Source organism: Zalophus californianus, chromosome 10 (genome assembly GCF_009762305.2).
Source record: "Zalophus californianus isolate mZalCal1 chromosome 10, mZalCal1.pri.v2, whole genome shotgun sequence".
Classification (NCBI taxonomy): Eukaryota; Metazoa; Chordata; class Mammalia; order Carnivora; family Otariidae; genus Zalophus; species Zalophus californianus.
In genome coordinates, this window is record NC_045604.1 from 25,909,034 (window position 1) to 25,925,635 (window position 16,602).

Here is a 16,602-nt window from a genome sequence, read left to right on the forward strand (position 1 = left end):
CCAGGGAGGCAGACAGAACCAGGCTGCGGTTCAGATTTTCGGAACAGAAACAGAAACAGAAAGGGCGCCTGGGACAGGAGAGAAAGAGCATATGGACTAAGCTGGAGATTCAGAGCTCCTAGACTGGCTTGGGCTGAAGTCATTCCTTAAGTAGCAGACCGGTGCCTTTGGTTCCAATGTTAGGTAATTAAGACTGCTGGGCATTTAATCCTCAGTGAAAGACGTTTTGGAATAGGGCACTTGAGCCCGCCAAGGCTAGGCTTTTCATTCTACTGCCATCCGCGTCCAGCTACTGGGTTCAAGTTTTGACGGTACCCACAGGGGGTGGGGGGCGGTACAGCTGACTGGAAGCCAAGCAGACAGCCTTGAGAAGCCGACCCGGTCCAAGCAAGCGCCTGAGGGAGGCGAGGTGCTGTGCCAGAATATTTGCATATTTGAAAACAGATCAACTCCTGTTAAAACGGATTGCAGAGGCTGTGTGCACTCTTTGCTGGGACCTGTACTGCTTCCCAAATGTGCTTAAAGCCTGGTAGGGAGATTTGCATTATTCAGAACTATCCCTTAAGATGGGGTGTGTTGCAAGACCGAGCCTGTTTGGGAAGTCAGCTTGGGTTTGTCCGGTGCTAAGTGTGGGAACCAACCTGCAGTGGAATGGAGAGGCAGGGTGGCAGAAGGGACGAGGGGCTGAGGACGCACTCAGGAGGGGACATCCCTCTCTGTGGGGAGGACAGGGGCACACAGCTTAAAGGGCCCTGGCTTCATGCTCCTAAGCTCCCATGCCACCAGGTGAAACAGAACTGCTCTCTTTCCAGAGAAGTGACCCAAGTTTGGAACTGATCTTACAGTTTGCGGATTCTGCAGCACATCTGAGCAATTCAGGGAGACTTTCTGACTCCTAAGAGTGCCACTTAGATAGCAGACATTAGGAGGAAGTGGGGTTAGTGCTCCATGGTCTGCCTCAGGAGAGACTCCTTCTCCCTCACCATGGTCACCAAAGGGACCTGTTCTGGCATGGGCAAAGTGGGACAGGCACATCACCCCTCTGTGAGGCTGACTCCGTTTGTCTTTGGCTGCATCCCAAAACAAATTTTAAAAAATGGTTTCAGATCGCCCAGCGTTTTGTATCAGATATCTTTCCCCCCTGCCCTTCCTTAAATGTAGGTAACGCACGATCAGCCATGATGAGATCGGTGTCTTTCCCTAAGAGGCAAACTGTGACGGAAACCCGCGGTGAGGAGAGACTTGGAAGCTGCCCCAGCTTGGCTGTTTTTCCTCCCACCCCAGACCTGGTTCTGAAGGTACAAGAAAGAGCCTGTGTCCTCTCCAGGCAGGAAAGCAAAGAGAGCACAACTGTGCTATTTTAAGCAACTGTACCCAATTCTGGGCTGGCTCAGATGCCCAGAACTTGCTCCTGGCCAAAGCTGCCCCTGGGAGAACTCCAGGAGGCAGACAGGGCTCTGTTCCCATCACCGGGGCGGGGGGGCGGGGGGGGGCCGTTCTTGGCATTTGGTGGAAAGAGTTTTCAGTGGAGTAGGGGACTCAGAAATGAAGCAGAAACAAACAGCCCTTACCTCCTCTGGTAGAGAAAAGGATGTTTCTGGAAAGCCCAACTTCTAAATGTTGCTGAAAATCTCTATGCCTAATTCCACAGAGAAAGGCTCTTTAGCACCTCCATCTCCCTGCCTCTACCCTGTGTGATCTTGAGGGCTTCTGCCCAGGACCACAGAAGGTCACCTGACTCAGTCCCCAAACAGGAGTCTGACTTTAAGCATCGCACTGGGCAGGCAGAGGAAGCCAGGTGATGGCACTGAGGACCATCCAGGGATCGGCTCAGTGAGCATCCTGCTCGATGCTCCCGCCGCCCTCACTGCCCCATGCTGTCACCCCGTCCTGGCTCCAGAGGCCACTCTGAGGTCCTGGGCAGACCACACTGTCCTCCGTAGCTCAGCCAGCTGGTCGGCGATCGCTCCTGACATGAACTGAGACACTTCAGACAACCCAACTTTCTTCTCCAAGGGTCCCCTCTGGGCCTGGGTCTGGAATAGGAAGGCCAGCGAGGGGGCAGCAAAGTAGACTGAAGCTGGGTCTACTGCCAGGAGCATGTGGGGGCTTATCCCGGGTTTTCCAGCCATCCTGTTGGTCAGCAAACTGTGGGCAGCCCGACTCCAACTTGGAACAGTGTGTGGGGAGCTGCAGGAGCGGGGGCGCTGGAGGAGGGTAGGTGGGGTTCCGAGAGAGAGAGATGATGAGAGGCGGAAAGAGGCAAGGAAGAAGGCGGGAGGGAAATAGAGAGGAAGGGAGTGAGAAAGCAAAGAGAAGACAATGAAAAGGAGAGGAAGAACTCCCACACAGGAGAAGGAGAACAAGAAGGAAGCTGCTTCTTGTGGGTCCACCTCAAAGCCAGGTGGAGACAGAGTGTGGGGCTGGGGTTCTCAGCACCACCTGCTTCCATCACTGGCAGGAGCAGCTGAGGAAAGAAGACCAGGCCCCCAGCTGTCCTGAGTGAGGAGCAAGCTCCCTTGGCCTCTCCCTGACGCCCCCTGAGAGGCGTGTGGGCTCGGGAAAGCCGGGGTTCAGGCCCTCTTCTCCAACCCGGGGCAGCTGTCAGCACCCACATAAGGTTCTTTGCTTGGCTTCCCTCACAACCACCACTGTCCCCAGTGTGGAAAACAGCATCCACAGCTGAGTCACACAGACCAAGGTCTTTTGGGGGTGGGGGGCTCCTCCAGAGAAGGCCTGTTACAAATCCACGGTGCAGACGAACACAGCCCCTTGGAATTCAATGTCCTAGGCAGGCTGAGGACTTGCAGCCAGAGCTCCAGGTCGGTGGGGCCCCAGCAAGAAACGTGTCTGGGAACTGACTACTCGCTTCTCTCCTCTGCGGGGCCACCCACGCTATCCTGGGTGAGGCAGTGCTGACCCCTTTGGTACCAGCCAAACAGAATACAGAAATAAAAACGAAAACAAATAAAACAAGAACATGGACCTCCAGCTTGCAAATGTAGTCATCCCATGTGGTCTGGCATCAAACACAGTTCGTGTTGGGGTCCCTGCTAAGGTGGATAGTCTGTCCTGTGGCTTTGTTTCTAGAAGTACAGACTACCAGGCAGGGACTAGATGACCACTCAAAGCAGTGCTGCTGTGTGTCCCGAGCGCCCGGAGAGCAGAGGGAGGTCACGGAGCCAGGGCCGTGGAGGCAGGCTCGGGCTGGGCTGGGGATGGCTGCCCTGTGGGCCAGGTGATTCGGACTGCCCCCGAAGCTTGAGAGGCATTGACTCAGAGTAGGACCAAGTTTAACTCAAGGCTTCAGAATCAAGTGAGGTGGTTTCAGAGCCACTGAAGGAGCTCAGGCCTCATAAGCTGGAAGGATTTCTGGGTCAGTCTCGGGGACAAGGCTGCCCCCAGACCCAGGTACCTGGGGCTCCTCGGGCTCCGTGGGCTTCCGCCCCCAGCTCCCAGCCCCGGGCCGGGACCTGCACTTACTGGTGAGGACCTTGAGGGTGAAGGCATTCTTCTGCTGGATGGTGTGCGTAAAGTGGAAGCGCGCGTTGCAGCTGTAGTCTGTCTGCATGTCCTGCAGCATCACGTTAGAGAAATACAGGTCGCCATTATGGCCCTGAGAGACGCGCTTGTCTTGGGTGATGGGCTCCATGGCTGTAAGGAAGCAGAGGTACCGACGGAGATTAGCGGTCACGGTAACAGGAGTGCCAGTTGTGATCGGTCTGGCGACTGAGCACCAACAGAGCGCCAGGTGGGGCCAGGAGTAGAACACGATTCCCTCTCATCCTCTCAACTCTGAGGGAGGGCTTATTCCCATTTTACAGACAAGAAAGCAATGGGTTTAACTTGTCCTAGGTTGCAAAAGCAATGAGAGAACAGGAGGATTTAGATTCGGACCCGCCTGCCCACCACGCCCATGCTCCGGGACCAGTCTTTTCTAGCTCCTGTTCGCATCACGAAAGCTCCGACTGGCCCTGAACCGGAGGGAGGGGACACAATCCTTCAGATGCTCCCCAAGTCAGGAGTCAAATTCACTTGTTTTCTTTTTTAAGCCCTCACTCCCACCAGGAAAGGGGAAAGCACTGCCAATTATAATTGTAAGATACATACTAATCAATGATGCACACCATCAATTTTAGGATGCTTTCTACTTTTAGAGATGTTAAAAGATGAAAATGGTGCTTTTTAGAATTAATGACATCATGGGAGTGGCAGTGGATGCGGACTACATTATCTATGATTTTTGAAGCATCAGATGTCAATTCAAATGACCAGGTCTGCAGGTTATTCGACTTGTAAAAGCATATTTGTCAGGCTGACTATTAATTGCTAACTCCTTCCCATCCACCACAACGGTTTATTAAGTTACCATTTCGTAAAGTGCAAAGTTAATGATGCCATCTTTCCAATGATGGGCTGGGCAGTTCTTCAAATGACTTATTATCAAAGATTTCCTGCAGGCCTACTGTGTGCCAGGCACTGTGCCCGGGACTGGTGAAAGAGAAATGAGTAAGACAGTTCCTGCCCTCAAGGAGCCTGTAGCCTAGAAGAGGCGGTAGATAAATCGTTGCTATGCAGTGTGGTGAGTGGGAAGGGGATGAGCTGAGAGAGGAGCACCGAGTCCCTGCCAGGGGGCCCTAAGCTCCACCTTGGGGGCTCCATGACACCAGGCAGAAGAGACAGGGGCCCTAGGAGGTTTCCAAGCAGCAGGAACAGTGGGTGCTAAAGGTTAAGAGCATGCAGCTGGGGCAGGGGTAGGAGAAAGGCCAGGGAGGGAGAGGGAACTAGATCAGGAAGGGAAAGAAGTGTGGACTTTGTCCGAGGTGATGGAGGAGCCGGTAAAGGGCGGGGAGCATATGAATGAAACGATCAGATGTATGTTTTTAGAAAGACCGGGGAGGCCAGTTATGGATGATTACTGCCACCCAGGGAAAAGCTGATGGTGGCCTACACTGGGGAGATGCCAGTGATGATGGAAAGAGGAGGGGCATGAGATCTGCTCAGGACACAGCTTGGACAGAAGCTGGTGACAGGTGTGATGCAGGGACGAGAGAGTCTGAAGAATTAGCGAATCAACCAGCACTCCAGCCTGTGGCCAGGCAGACCTTCCCAAGCACTTGCACTGAGATGACAAAGAGAGAGACAATGGGTGAGCACAAAGCCACACCCTCTCTGCAAAACAGCTCACAACCCTGCCTCTTTTGGAAACAGGCTGGCAAAAACTCAGGGATGGACGGATGATGGATGCTAAGCAGGCAGGCAGATCTATAGATTGACCGATGGATGGAGAGACCAGGGGTGGGGGTGGGGGGCGGGGGGCAAGTATGGAGGAGGGGGAGGGGAAGCCAGGAAGACACAGACAGCTAGCAATGCTCTAGGCCCCTTTATAACACGCCCCCACTTACTTTAATTGAAAACATGGGAAGAAACTGAGGTCCAGAGTGGTTAAATGAATCTCCAAATGTCCAAAATGAAACAGGACAAGCTCTCAGTGATGATACTCTGTCCCCCTGCTACAAACATCCTGTCTCCCTGTCGCTCCTTCATCAAAGGTTTCATTCCTGTGCCCCTCTGTCCTAGCAGGGCAGCACTTAGTAAATCCAGACGGACCAAAGATTGAATTCAAGGAGGCTTGGTGTCAACCCGCCTTCCTCCTCTTTTCTTTTCTCTTGCTTTTCTTCTTCATCATCACAAACTTACTGCGTGTCTGGTTCTGTTATAAGCACTTTGGATGTATTAACTCGTCGATCCTTATAATGCTCCTATTAGATAAGTACAATTATTAGCCCTATTTTTTTCCAGAAAAGCAAACTGAGGCCCAGAGATGTTACACAACTTGCTCAGGATCACACAGCTAACAGCAGCTGGGCTAGGAAATGAGCCTGAGCCACCTCTCAATGTGTTCTCAGCCACGAGGCCCCCTTACACCTGCTTCTCACAAGTCGACGTCTTCCAACCTTGGGCAAGCCCCTCCTATTTAGTACACTGGCCCCACTCCCTAAGATGAAAGCAGAAATCAAACGCCAGGCCCCCAAGACTTACAGCTGCTCATCCAGAAGATGACTGGGGATGGAAGTCCGGGCGGGGGGTTGCACTGGAGCGTCAAGGGAGCGCCTTCTTGAACCACGACAGGGTCTAGGTTTTCCTTGGGCCACAGGGGAGACTCTGGGGAGAATCAGACGGAAGATCATGAAGTGAGGGTGATGGAGGGCAAGGAGCAAGGAGCTCGGCTACAGGCAGGCATACAAGGAAGAAAGGCAGAAGGGCAAACAGGAGAACAAGGGAGCGGGCGAAGAGGGCCCGTGAGTCTAGGACAGGTGCAGCAAGAGAGGAGAGGCCTTCTGTCTAAACAGATACACCTCTCCAAAGGCTCCTCTCCTTCCTCTCCTCCTATGCCCAGAGTACCAGTGAAGTTGTTCAAGACTCTGGCTTGGAAGCCTCCTTTCCAAGGATTATCTTTTTGAGCAGGGAGAGATGTGCTCCTGCCCAGGGGCAGAAAAGCAGGCAGGACATGCAGGGCACCAAGGCACCCACTGGCCAAGGACCGGGGCGGCCCTTCTGGAATGATCCTCCATCCCCCCCCCCAACCGCCATGCACCCAGGAGCAAGGCATGCCAGTCCCACCGTGTGCTACTCACTGGACACCTGCAGACGGATCCTATTGGATAGGGCTGTGCCAAATTTGTTGCGGGCAAAGCACTGGTATTCCCCCTCATATTCTTCGGGCCGCCCCCCACTGCGGAAGTCGATCACCAGGGTCCCAGATCGCCTCCTCATTGACACCCGGGGGTCCTTGGCGATGTTGAAGAACCTGCTGTTTCGAGTCCAGTGGAAGCTGTGGGCAGTTGCGGGGGGAGGCAGAGAAGCAGGGACAATATGGAAGAACATGGTGGGCTCTGGGTTCCAGGTGAGAACCTCAGGGCCCCGGTCCCTGGCCCAGTCCCATAACCACACCTCCATACCACCCTGGCTAAGTGGCAGAACTGGCTGGGAAGCCAGATAAAATGCAGAGTCCCAGGTCACAGCCACAGGTGAAACTCTGGGGGCAGGCTCCTGACATTAGAGCTTTTAGCCAGCAAAGGCTGGGAGTCATGGCTGTGATAGGTACCCAAACAGCCACTGGGGGTTTATGTTCTTTGCAGGAGCAGGCAGGGAATTTGAGTTTTTTAAAAATCCAGAGTCAGCTCAGCTTCCACCCCAGGGCATCTCAACCTCTGACTATGAATGAAACCTAAATTCATATTTCACCAGAGCCAAACATATTAGGGAGTTAGCTCTGGTCCTCCTGTCTCCTTGTTTGAGAGCTGACTCTAAAGCCAAAGGGCAATGGCTCAGGTTATCTGTGCTCTGCTCAGTGGGTGCAGAGTATAAAGCAGTGGCTGCACATTATAGCCCAGGAGGGGCAGCTTTGAAAGAACCAGCAGCCTTCAAAAGATCCCAGAGGTGAAGAGACTAGAATCTCCCTTTGCTTCTGGAGGTGGGGGATACATCTGCACCTGCCCAGGACATAACCTTAAAAGAAGCTGGCGCAGTAGTGGCTGCTCAGTGTCATGGAATCATTGTCCCTGCAAAAGAACCACGGTGGAAAGGACCAAACTTCAGAAGGCCATCTATGCGCTGCCTGACCCTCCCAGGTGACCCTGCTTCTTCCAGCCTGGATGAGAGAGGCCCTGCTTGTTCTCAGGCTCATGCAAACTGGGTGGGGGGTGGGCAGAAGGAGGCTGCCACATACCCGAGGTTCCACCCTGCCTCGTTTTTCCTGACAGATGCCCAGCATGGGGTCCTGTCATGTCTGGTCTGAACGGTCCAGCCTGTGGATGCTGCTTCAAAGGTGGGGGACAAATAGCAGAACAATCTCTAGATCTCCAGTGTCTTTTGTTTGGTAGAAACAAACTGGCCTGGGGTGGGGGGGCGGGCAGGGTGCCATCAGAGGTCTGGGTTTAAATCCAGGCTCTGCCCCCTTTCAAGCTGGGTGACCTTGGCAAAAGTACATAATATCTCTGTCCTTCCATTTCACTTCCTCTTCATGAGGACATGGGTCCGCCTGTGAAGGGCAGCGAGGTGCTCTAACGAGACAGTGAGGAGCAACATCGCACTCAGCCTGCACACTGCAGGCCTTCAGTTCTTGTCTGCTGACGCTTCATTTGATGCTGATGTGCTCACAAGCCGAGATGTGCTCAGAATGGAAGACTCAAGTTAGCCAGCAAGAGGAACTTCCTATAAGCTAGGAATGGGGGGCAGGATGTTGGGGACATAAGGCATTGGAAAGAATGTCTGACACCGACAGTCAGGAAACTTAATATCTAGTCCTGGCTTCGTGGTGTGACCTTAAGCCACTTCAGATTTCTGGATCCCAGTCTCATCAGCTAAATGTCTTAGTTCTCTGAATTGTACTTTCCACCAGGTAGGTATCCAAGAGATGTCTGCTGGATAATTTTAATTTTCCAGCTGCTTCAACTATGCTCAGAGCCAGGGCCAGGACGTGGTTTCAACACCTCTTCAATACCTGCACTCTTTGCAGGGGTTGGTAGGGGGGGTTTGGATTTACCTGCCAGCGCACTCACCTGGGGGCAGGGTTCCCCTTTGCTTCACACTCAATCAAGATGTTATCGCGGGGATCCACGATGTGGTCCTTCACTGACTGCTTGGTGATGGTTGGGGGCTGGGATACTGCAACAGCACAAACAGAGGGTGGTCAGGGCTTCAGGGCCCTGGCTTGGGGAATGGCTGAAATGAAGAGCTTCTGGAGCCATGTGTCAAGCAGGCAAGCAGGGGGTGGGCAGTGCCCCATGCCAGGGACCCAGCTCCTTAAACCGGGCCGCTGGAAAGGGAGTTATGTTAAGGACTGAGCATAAGAAGAATCCCTTTAAGATCTCATGGAATCCCTATGAGAAACTTCTGTTTTACCCATTCTTACATCCCAATGCTTAGTAAATGCTTGGTGCACAAGAGTCCTTGAGATACATTTACTGAATGGATCAAGGAACACAAAGCAGCTCCTTTCCAGAACCCAGTGGCCAGGATGGTTCTGAGCCCATGGAGAGTCAAAGGATGGCCAAACTGCGGTGAGGCTGGAGCTCAGAGGCTTACGTCCCCAGGGACTTGTCTGCATGCCAAAGAGCTAGCTCCTCTCACTCTTGGCCCCCACCTCCAATGTTCATGGTGCTCCTGCACAGGCCACCAGAGCATGGGGAGTCGCGGCCCTTCTTACCCACCTGCTCTTCTGCCGTTCCCAGCAACAGGATGCTCAGGGTGAGCCCCTTCCCTCCCCGTGTGGCAAGGGGCCGCACTACAGGGGCTCCGGTATCAAGAAGCCCCAGCAGGCAGGGTGGAGAGGCGGTTAATCCACCCCCCCCCCCCACCGTCTCTCCTCACTTGGCCTTCTCCCGCCCCTCCTTGCTGCCCGCCTACCTCCCAGAGGCACGAGTGCAGAGAGGTGCCTGGGGGACTTACGCTCATTCTGAATGCTTGCTGTTAGTTCCGGTGGGTTAGCATTTCGAGGGGAGAAAAGAAGACATTGGTTATAGGTTATCGCACATGACTGCTCACCCGGGTTGCTGACGCCCCAGCCTGCAGGGAGAACGCTGAGGCCGGCCTGGGCAGGGCGCGGCGCCTGGGCTCTCTGCTCCCGGTGGCAGAGCTCAGTGGGACAGCCACACAGAGAGGGGACAGACCCAGCGAGTGCTTTGTGGAGGAGGTGACACCTCCACAGGGAGTTCAAACCACGCAGCTGAGCAGAAAGACCAGCCTCTGACCAAATTATGTCATCAAGGGAAGTCCAAATATGAAGAGTGACAAGGCTGCTTGAAAGAGACTGGGCGCTGAAGATGCTGCCCATCCTTCTAGATGCTACTGAGGAAAGTGGGCTCCCTGGCCAGAGGTGTGGGGCTGAGAAGCCTGGGCGGCAGCAGACCTGAACCAGGGCTTCAGAGCAAAGCCCCACGGGCCGCAAGCATGGTCCACAGGCTTCACTCCTCCCACCACACCTTCCTCTCTGTCACACATGCAAGCACCTTCTTGCCTACCCTTTGGAAAATTCTAGGGACCGATGAATCACTGCGGCTCTGCTCATGGCAGAAGTACATTGCCCTACAGAAATCCTTCTTCCAAACAACTGCAGGGATGAAGCGGAGCCCCCACCACTCCTTTCTGCGCTTTTTATGGAAGAGATAAAGAGGCAGGTAGCACAAATCTCCCCCATCCCTCACCTGAGACCTGCACGGGCCTGTGTACAGGTATGAGTCTATTTGAGGTCGGGCTTCTCACACTCTGACAAGTATATGAATCACCTGAGGGGCGGGTCTAGTTAGAATGCAGGTTCTAACTGAGCAGATCCTACATTTCTGACAAGCAGCCAGGTGGTGCTGATGCTGGTGGTCTGGGTACCACGCTTCGCACAGCAGGACTTTCGATGGTAATGAACTTTCTGGGAAGGGCGGCCTTGGTTTAAAATTTGCAGAAAAGAGAACAAGTGTTTCTGTAACTTTGTAAGAGGTCTTTTCTTTATGGCTCTAGCATGAAGTCATATGCCAAGCTTCTTCCACGTTGGCGCTGACATCAGGGACGTGTTGGTGTCGCAGGCTTTTTCAGGGGAAAGCAGAGGCTGCGGGTGAGCCCAGGTGACCTCGAAGCTTCCTGACTCAGCCACCATGAGATGGCTGAGGAGATGGAAGAGGAGCTTAGGGGCCCAGAGAGGGGGCAGCGTGGAGAAGGCAGAGTTAAGGCAGGACCAAGAGGTGCCAGAAGAATCCCAAAAGAGAAGACAGACATCAGGGAGGAGAGGCTGAGTGTGGCAGGAAGGGGTTCCCTGCTATGCATGCTGTCAGTAAGTCAAAGTCTTGAGTAAGACACACTAAAAGGTCCGGAATAATTCTTTCAAGTGGGCCAGGGTTGTGTGGCCTGCTGGGGCACCGAAAAGTAATTTTATCTGCTTTACCATTTGCCTGGGTGCAGCCTTGGCAGGAAACAAAAAGAAACAAAAAGTCCTGGGGAAAAGCAGAAATCTGTGGTTTCTGAACACATGCTCCCTGGAGAGCCCCACAGTGGCATCTTCACCCATATAAGATTTTCCGGCCAGGGGCCCAAGAAAGGTTAATTCTGGAAAGCCACTGTAGTTGGGCATGGAGGGCAGGTGGGGAGAAGGGCTCATTTTCAGGAGAAGCAGGGCTGACACTGACCTTCTCCTTTGGACCACCAACCCAGGCCTGCAGTTTCTTCATCTCAAGACAGAGTTGATGCTTCTCGGGTCCCCACGCACAGTGGAGGGCTCTGACCTTGCCCTGGCCGAGGTTGCATTTTGCCCACATAGCCTTCAAGCCTCTCTTATAAAATCAACGGCTGGCTCAATGGAAAGAGCCCTAGACATTATCCAGGGAATCTCAGATTCTTGGAAGGGAAGTCACTTGGTTAAGGTCACATAGGAAATTTGCTGCAGAACTGGAATGAGAACCAGCTCTTCTGTAGTCTGGTCCAGAGCTCTTTTTACGAATCTATCCTTGGCCAGAGAGGTGGGTTGGCCAGGTGGGGCCCCAGCACGCTCTTCTCCTTGACATTCCAGACAAAGGTGAGTAAGGGGGAGTGGAGACTCTCAGAGCCGGCCGGATGCTGTCCCCAACCCCACGATGAAATCAGTCCAGGGGCCTCTTGAGAGTCTACTTCCCTAAAGAGGTCATGACATCTGCAACCACTGTTGTGTCACCAAGGAATTTATTACAGAGATTCAACCAACCCAGAAGACAAGCCAGCACAGGGAGATGACAGTGAGGACTGCCTGCTTGGGGATAAGGGCAACCTACCTTGTCCTGTGACACCTCGCAAACCCCATGTCATGCCACCTGCCCTTCTCCCCATCTACAAAACTTGCTGCTGATGTCAAGTGGAAAATGAGTCTGCTCTTGTGGCTTCCGAGGGGGAGGGAAAAATTTTCCAATGAGCTCTGCAGTGGGTAAGGCAGAGGCCTGCCCCATCTGTAAGGTTTCTGTATGCCTGCATGTCTTCTCTTTCCCTGGCTGATATCCACAGCCCCTGGCACCGGTCCCTGGAGGATGGAGTGTGAGTGAATGTGTGTGTGTGTGTGTGTGTGTGTGTGTGTGTGTGTGTGTGTGTGTGTGTGTGTTGAGGTCATCTTGCAGCACAATTTGGGATGAGAGTGAGGACAAAATGTGTCTCCTCTGTGGGTTCCTAGGAGAAAAAGGCCGAGTCCCTTGATGTGGGGAGGGGGACGGGGGGGCGAGCTGCCAGCAGACTCACTTTTTGGCAGACCCGCTCTTGTTGATGAGGTGACCCTTTGCTTTCTTCAAAGGTCATGTTGTTCTCCTTGGGGTGGGCAGGGGGGTGGGTGCGTGTGACTCTGTTGGCCAAGCAGCAGGGGCTGGAGGCTGGTGTTTCAATGAGGGATTGTGTCGCAGCCTGGGGCTGTTCCAGGAAGCCTGCGGGGCCCAAACTCCCCAGAGCAGAAGCAATGCCCCGGTCCTCAAGGCACAGATACTGCCCCCTGAAGGGGCAGGCGAGTGGAAGGGCGCCCCTGACAGGGCAGTCTCCAGCCTCCAGCCTCAGCCCCCTCAGCCGCTCCCGGGCAACACACACAGAAAGTTTTGGGTGCCTGATCTTCACTTGCCCCACACCTGGGCGATCGCGAATAATGCTGCAGGGAACACTGTAGATATCTCTCTTGCCTTTTGTGACAACATGGGTAGGCCTTGAGGACGTCATGCTAAGTGAAATTAAGTCAGAGAAAGCTCTGGTATGTTCTCACTATATGTAGAATCTAAAAAAGTCAAACTCAAAGAAGCAGTGGAATGCTGGTTGTCAGGGGCTGGGGGATGGGGGGAAGCGGGGAGATGCTGGTGAAGGGGTACAAACGTCCAGCTGTAAGACGGCCATGTTCCGGGGGCTGAACGCACAGCATACTGTACTGTACACTTGAGAGCTGTTCCGAGAGTAGATCTTCCAAGCTGTCACTGCACGCACACAAGGTAATTATGGGATGGGGTGGATGGGTAAACTAACCCATGTGGCAATCATTTCATAATACATATGTGTAGCAAATCACCAAGTTGTCCACCTTACACTTACATAGGTTGTATATCAATAAATACCTCAGTAACTCTGAGGGGGAAAGGAAAAAGAATGTGTGATCTTTCCCCAGCCCAGCCCCCTGGGCCTCAGCCCAGGGTAAGAGGGAAGGATGGGCTCAGGTAACTTGGGCGGAGGGTGCCTGTCATGCTTGGGCCCGCAGGAGGGGAAAAGCTGGCTGAAGAGGACTTCTTCCCAGGGCCACTGGGTCCCCTCTGAAGGGCTGGCCTTCCCTTGTCTTGCGTTCAGCTGTAGCAGACTCATTCTGGAGAGGTCGCCATGGCCACTGTGCCTGCAGCCACCTCAGATACACTTGCTCTGGGAAGCCCTCATGGGTTTCCTGCTGTGACAGAGCCGGGGAATCAGACATGGTGTCACAAAAGGATCCCCTTCCTCATTCAGAGAGGGGCTGTGGCCATGCGCCGGCCCTACCACTTAAGTGCTGGAGAGTGGTACCTCCATTTTCTAACCTGTCAGCAAAGGAGTCACTGTGAGAATCACAGGAGATGCTCCTAACGCACTTAGCTCTCGGCCGGGCACACAGCAGCTGCTACCCTGGTGATTCCAAGAACTAAAAGAAGGCAGGATTAATGGAGGTCAGGGTGCGGTGTGTTGAGTGCCAACCTGGTGGCAGGTCAAGAGACCCAGGATCTATTCATGAATCCAGCACCCATTTGCTGTGTAGGGTCTCCGTGTCCCTGACGACAATTCCAGAAGTGGAGACTCTCCGGGGCCCTCCCTCCTCATGGACACCGAGGAGATGCGGAGATGGTGCTGGGGAGGTCAGGGCACCTGCAGCTCTCTGCCCCACATGCGGTACTTTGGAGACACCCACTGCTGGGTCACCTGCCCACGGTCCCAACAGCGCTTTAGAAATCCAGATTCCTAACAGAGAGGTCAAAGCCATCTATTTATAAGTTCATCTTGGAGGAACCCCTCACCCACTAGCCCAAGGGATCAAAGTGGCAGGTGAATGAGTGAGGAGAAGCAGCAGAAGAGAAATGAGCCTTCACCACTTCCTTGATAACCCAATTTCCTCGGCACACCCTCTCCTCTCCAGGGACATGGCCTTATCGTGCTCCTTATTAGATTGTCTGCCTGGGATTGTTAATGAGACACTCTTCTTTGAGTTAGCAGCACAGATGGTCTCCATGGGAACAGTTCCTTTCACGACACCGCCCCTTCCCACTGAATGCACACACACATACATACACATGCGTGTACACACACACACACACACACACACGGGGCTGTTGGGAGGGCAGCAGGGGCCTTGACCATCTTGCTTCTGGGTCCAACTTATAGTTTCTGCTAGTCTTCTCTTACCCAGAAGTGCCTACTCCTCTGGGCAGCTATTATTGGTAGGGTTGGGCGGGACAGGGTTGAAGTATGTGCAACTCTTCTCCAAACTGGGCTAACTCCAGGCCCCAGGCCCTGGCTTAGGAGAGCTCGGTGGGTACTCCTTGGAGGCTGTATCACTCTCCCAACCCTCCCCGGACATCTGTCACCTGGATAGAGCCCAAGTCAGGGTTGGCATCATGTGGGTCCCATCTATTTCTGGAAGCAGGGAACAGGCGACAGAGGTGGTATGCCCACATCAGAGCACTGGAATGCCAAGACATTCTGATGGAAGAGCCAGAATTATGGCAAAGGTGGTACACATCTAAATGCGGGGCAAAGGAACGGGGCTGCCAGTCCATGGGCCCCTTCTGAACATAACAACAGATATGGCTGCTAGAGATGGGGCTATTAGATCAGCATCCTAAGCCCCTTGCCTGATGATTCTGATGGCCAAATAACACCCCCACCGTGGGACACAGAATGACACAGGTTTTACTTCCCAACTTTGCCATGGGAGAGCTGAAAACAAACACGAGAAATCAGTGCCTGGTTTTCCCACAGTGGCATTATAATGGAGCTCTTTTTTAATGTTTCATTTAGACCCAGTCTTTTGCAGAATAATTCCCTTCCCCAACCCTCCCCAGGCCATCCACCCTGATTCAGTCCAGCCAAGACAGCCCAAGGGTCCAGCTCAGATATTAGAAAGGCAAATAACTATCTGCTACACTGGGTCCTTGGAAGCTCCACGTTGATGGGCAAGTCAAGACCGCAGAGGGCCGTGGGAGGGGAGCAGAGGGAAGAACTCCTGAGTGACACACAGACTTGCAAACCCTGCCACCTCCGGTCCTGCTCAGCAGGCTCCAGACAGCGCAAGCCTCGGCTCAGCCACAGTCCTCAGAGATTGTGCTACACGATTCGTCTCACGGTCCCAAACACAAGCCTGCCGGCCTCCATTCTTTGGAGGGAAACCCAGCTCTGCACCCAGAATCCACCGCTACCCCGCTCTCCAGCCTCTTTGAAAGCTGATCTTAACTCCCCCTGACCATCCCTCCCCTCCAACTCCTCTGCCCCAAATCAGGAGAATTAAAGAAGAGGATGGAGCAGTACTCACGATCCATAGGAATCTCGATGGCCCCAGTGAGGCTAAGGAGGCAGAGCAGGATGGCTGTGTGGACCCAGGGCGGCGGCTGCTGCCTGGCCATCCTCAGCACGGGGCCCCGCTCCCTGCACCCCGGCCTGCGAGGTCTTGCTGCCTCCAGCCGCTCTACCTGGGCCTCCCGGACAGAGCTCAGCTGTGGAAAGAAATACAATGCCAAGTGAGTTTTTCTGGAACTTGTGGTTTGTTCTAGCAACCCTACAGGGCCTGAAGAACTCAAGGGTTTGGTCATAGACCGATGTTCTTAAATAAGGTTTCTTAACCTTGTGCTATTGACATTGGGGACCCACAATTCTTTGTGCGGGCAACGATCTTCGGTATTGCAGGATGCTTAGCAGCATCCCTGGCCTCTATTCACGAGATGCCAGTAGGGCCCATTCCTCCCCCCAGTCAAAAATGTCTTTAGACATTGCCAACTGTCCCCTGGAGGAAAAACCACTCCCAGTTGAGAACCACTGTTCTAGAAGGAAGGGCAACTCTGCATGGAAGAGTCATGAAAAAACACTGTCCCACTGGTCCAGCACCTAGGATGCCATGCACTGGGCCAGTAAGCAACACACCAATCTCATAGCTTCTCTGGACCCTATGTATTGTGTGGGGTTAGACAGGTGAAAGCTGGCTGCTTAAAGGATTTTTTTTTAAAAAAATGGATTTCTGCAGATATTTTGTGCAGCAAAGATACAGTGGTCCCGGATGCTGACCCTTTAGATAGAATGGCAATGCTGAGACTATGACCCAGAAGAAGGGGAATCCACCAGGTTGGTAGAATGAGAGATATTATGACAGCCCAATGTTCACATTCTCAAGCACAACAAATCATTCCAGGCCCTCTAAGGGGAAAGATTAAAAATGACTGTCCAAGGGGCCTAGAATGAGTCTTTAAGAGATAAACCCCTTTCCCCACCTCCTGAGAGAGAATGGCCTATGGGAGGTGGGTGGGGGATGAGTGAAACAGATTAAGGGATTAAGAGTACACTTATCCTGATGAGCACTGAGTAATGTCTGGAACTGCTGAATCACTATATTGTACA

General features: G+C 53.4%; 1 protein-coding gene across 21 annotated transcripts in view; it reads right to left on the reverse strand.

Annotated features, from left to right (window-relative positions):
- The window catches only part of NFASC (neurofascin), a 178,077-nt gene that overhangs the window by 56,372 nt on the left and 105,103 nt on the right, over positions 1–16,602 (reverse strand). For 14 of the 21 annotated variants that reach the window (XR_003523066.2, XM_027611555.2, XM_027611556.2 and 11 more), the window contains 6 exons: positions 15,527–15,707; positions 9,454–9,471; positions 8,565–8,670; positions 6,639–6,835; positions 6,043–6,165; positions 3,484–3,654 (listed from right to left, as the gene is read on the reverse strand). Coding sequence is in view for 20 of the 21 variants with exons in the window: in XM_027611555.2 (XP_027467356.1) it covers positions 3,484–3,654; positions 6,043–6,165; positions 6,639–6,835; positions 8,565–8,670; positions 9,454–9,471; positions 15,527–15,707 (796 nt within the window). In the remaining variant the exon portion in view is untranslated. The remainder of the gene's footprint in view (positions 1–3,483; positions 3,655–6,042; positions 6,166–6,638; positions 6,836–8,564; positions 8,671–9,453; positions 9,472–15,526; positions 15,708–16,602) is intronic. The other 7 variants (XM_027611559.2, XM_027611554.2, XM_027611572.2 and 4 more) reach the window with 1 other exon arrangement.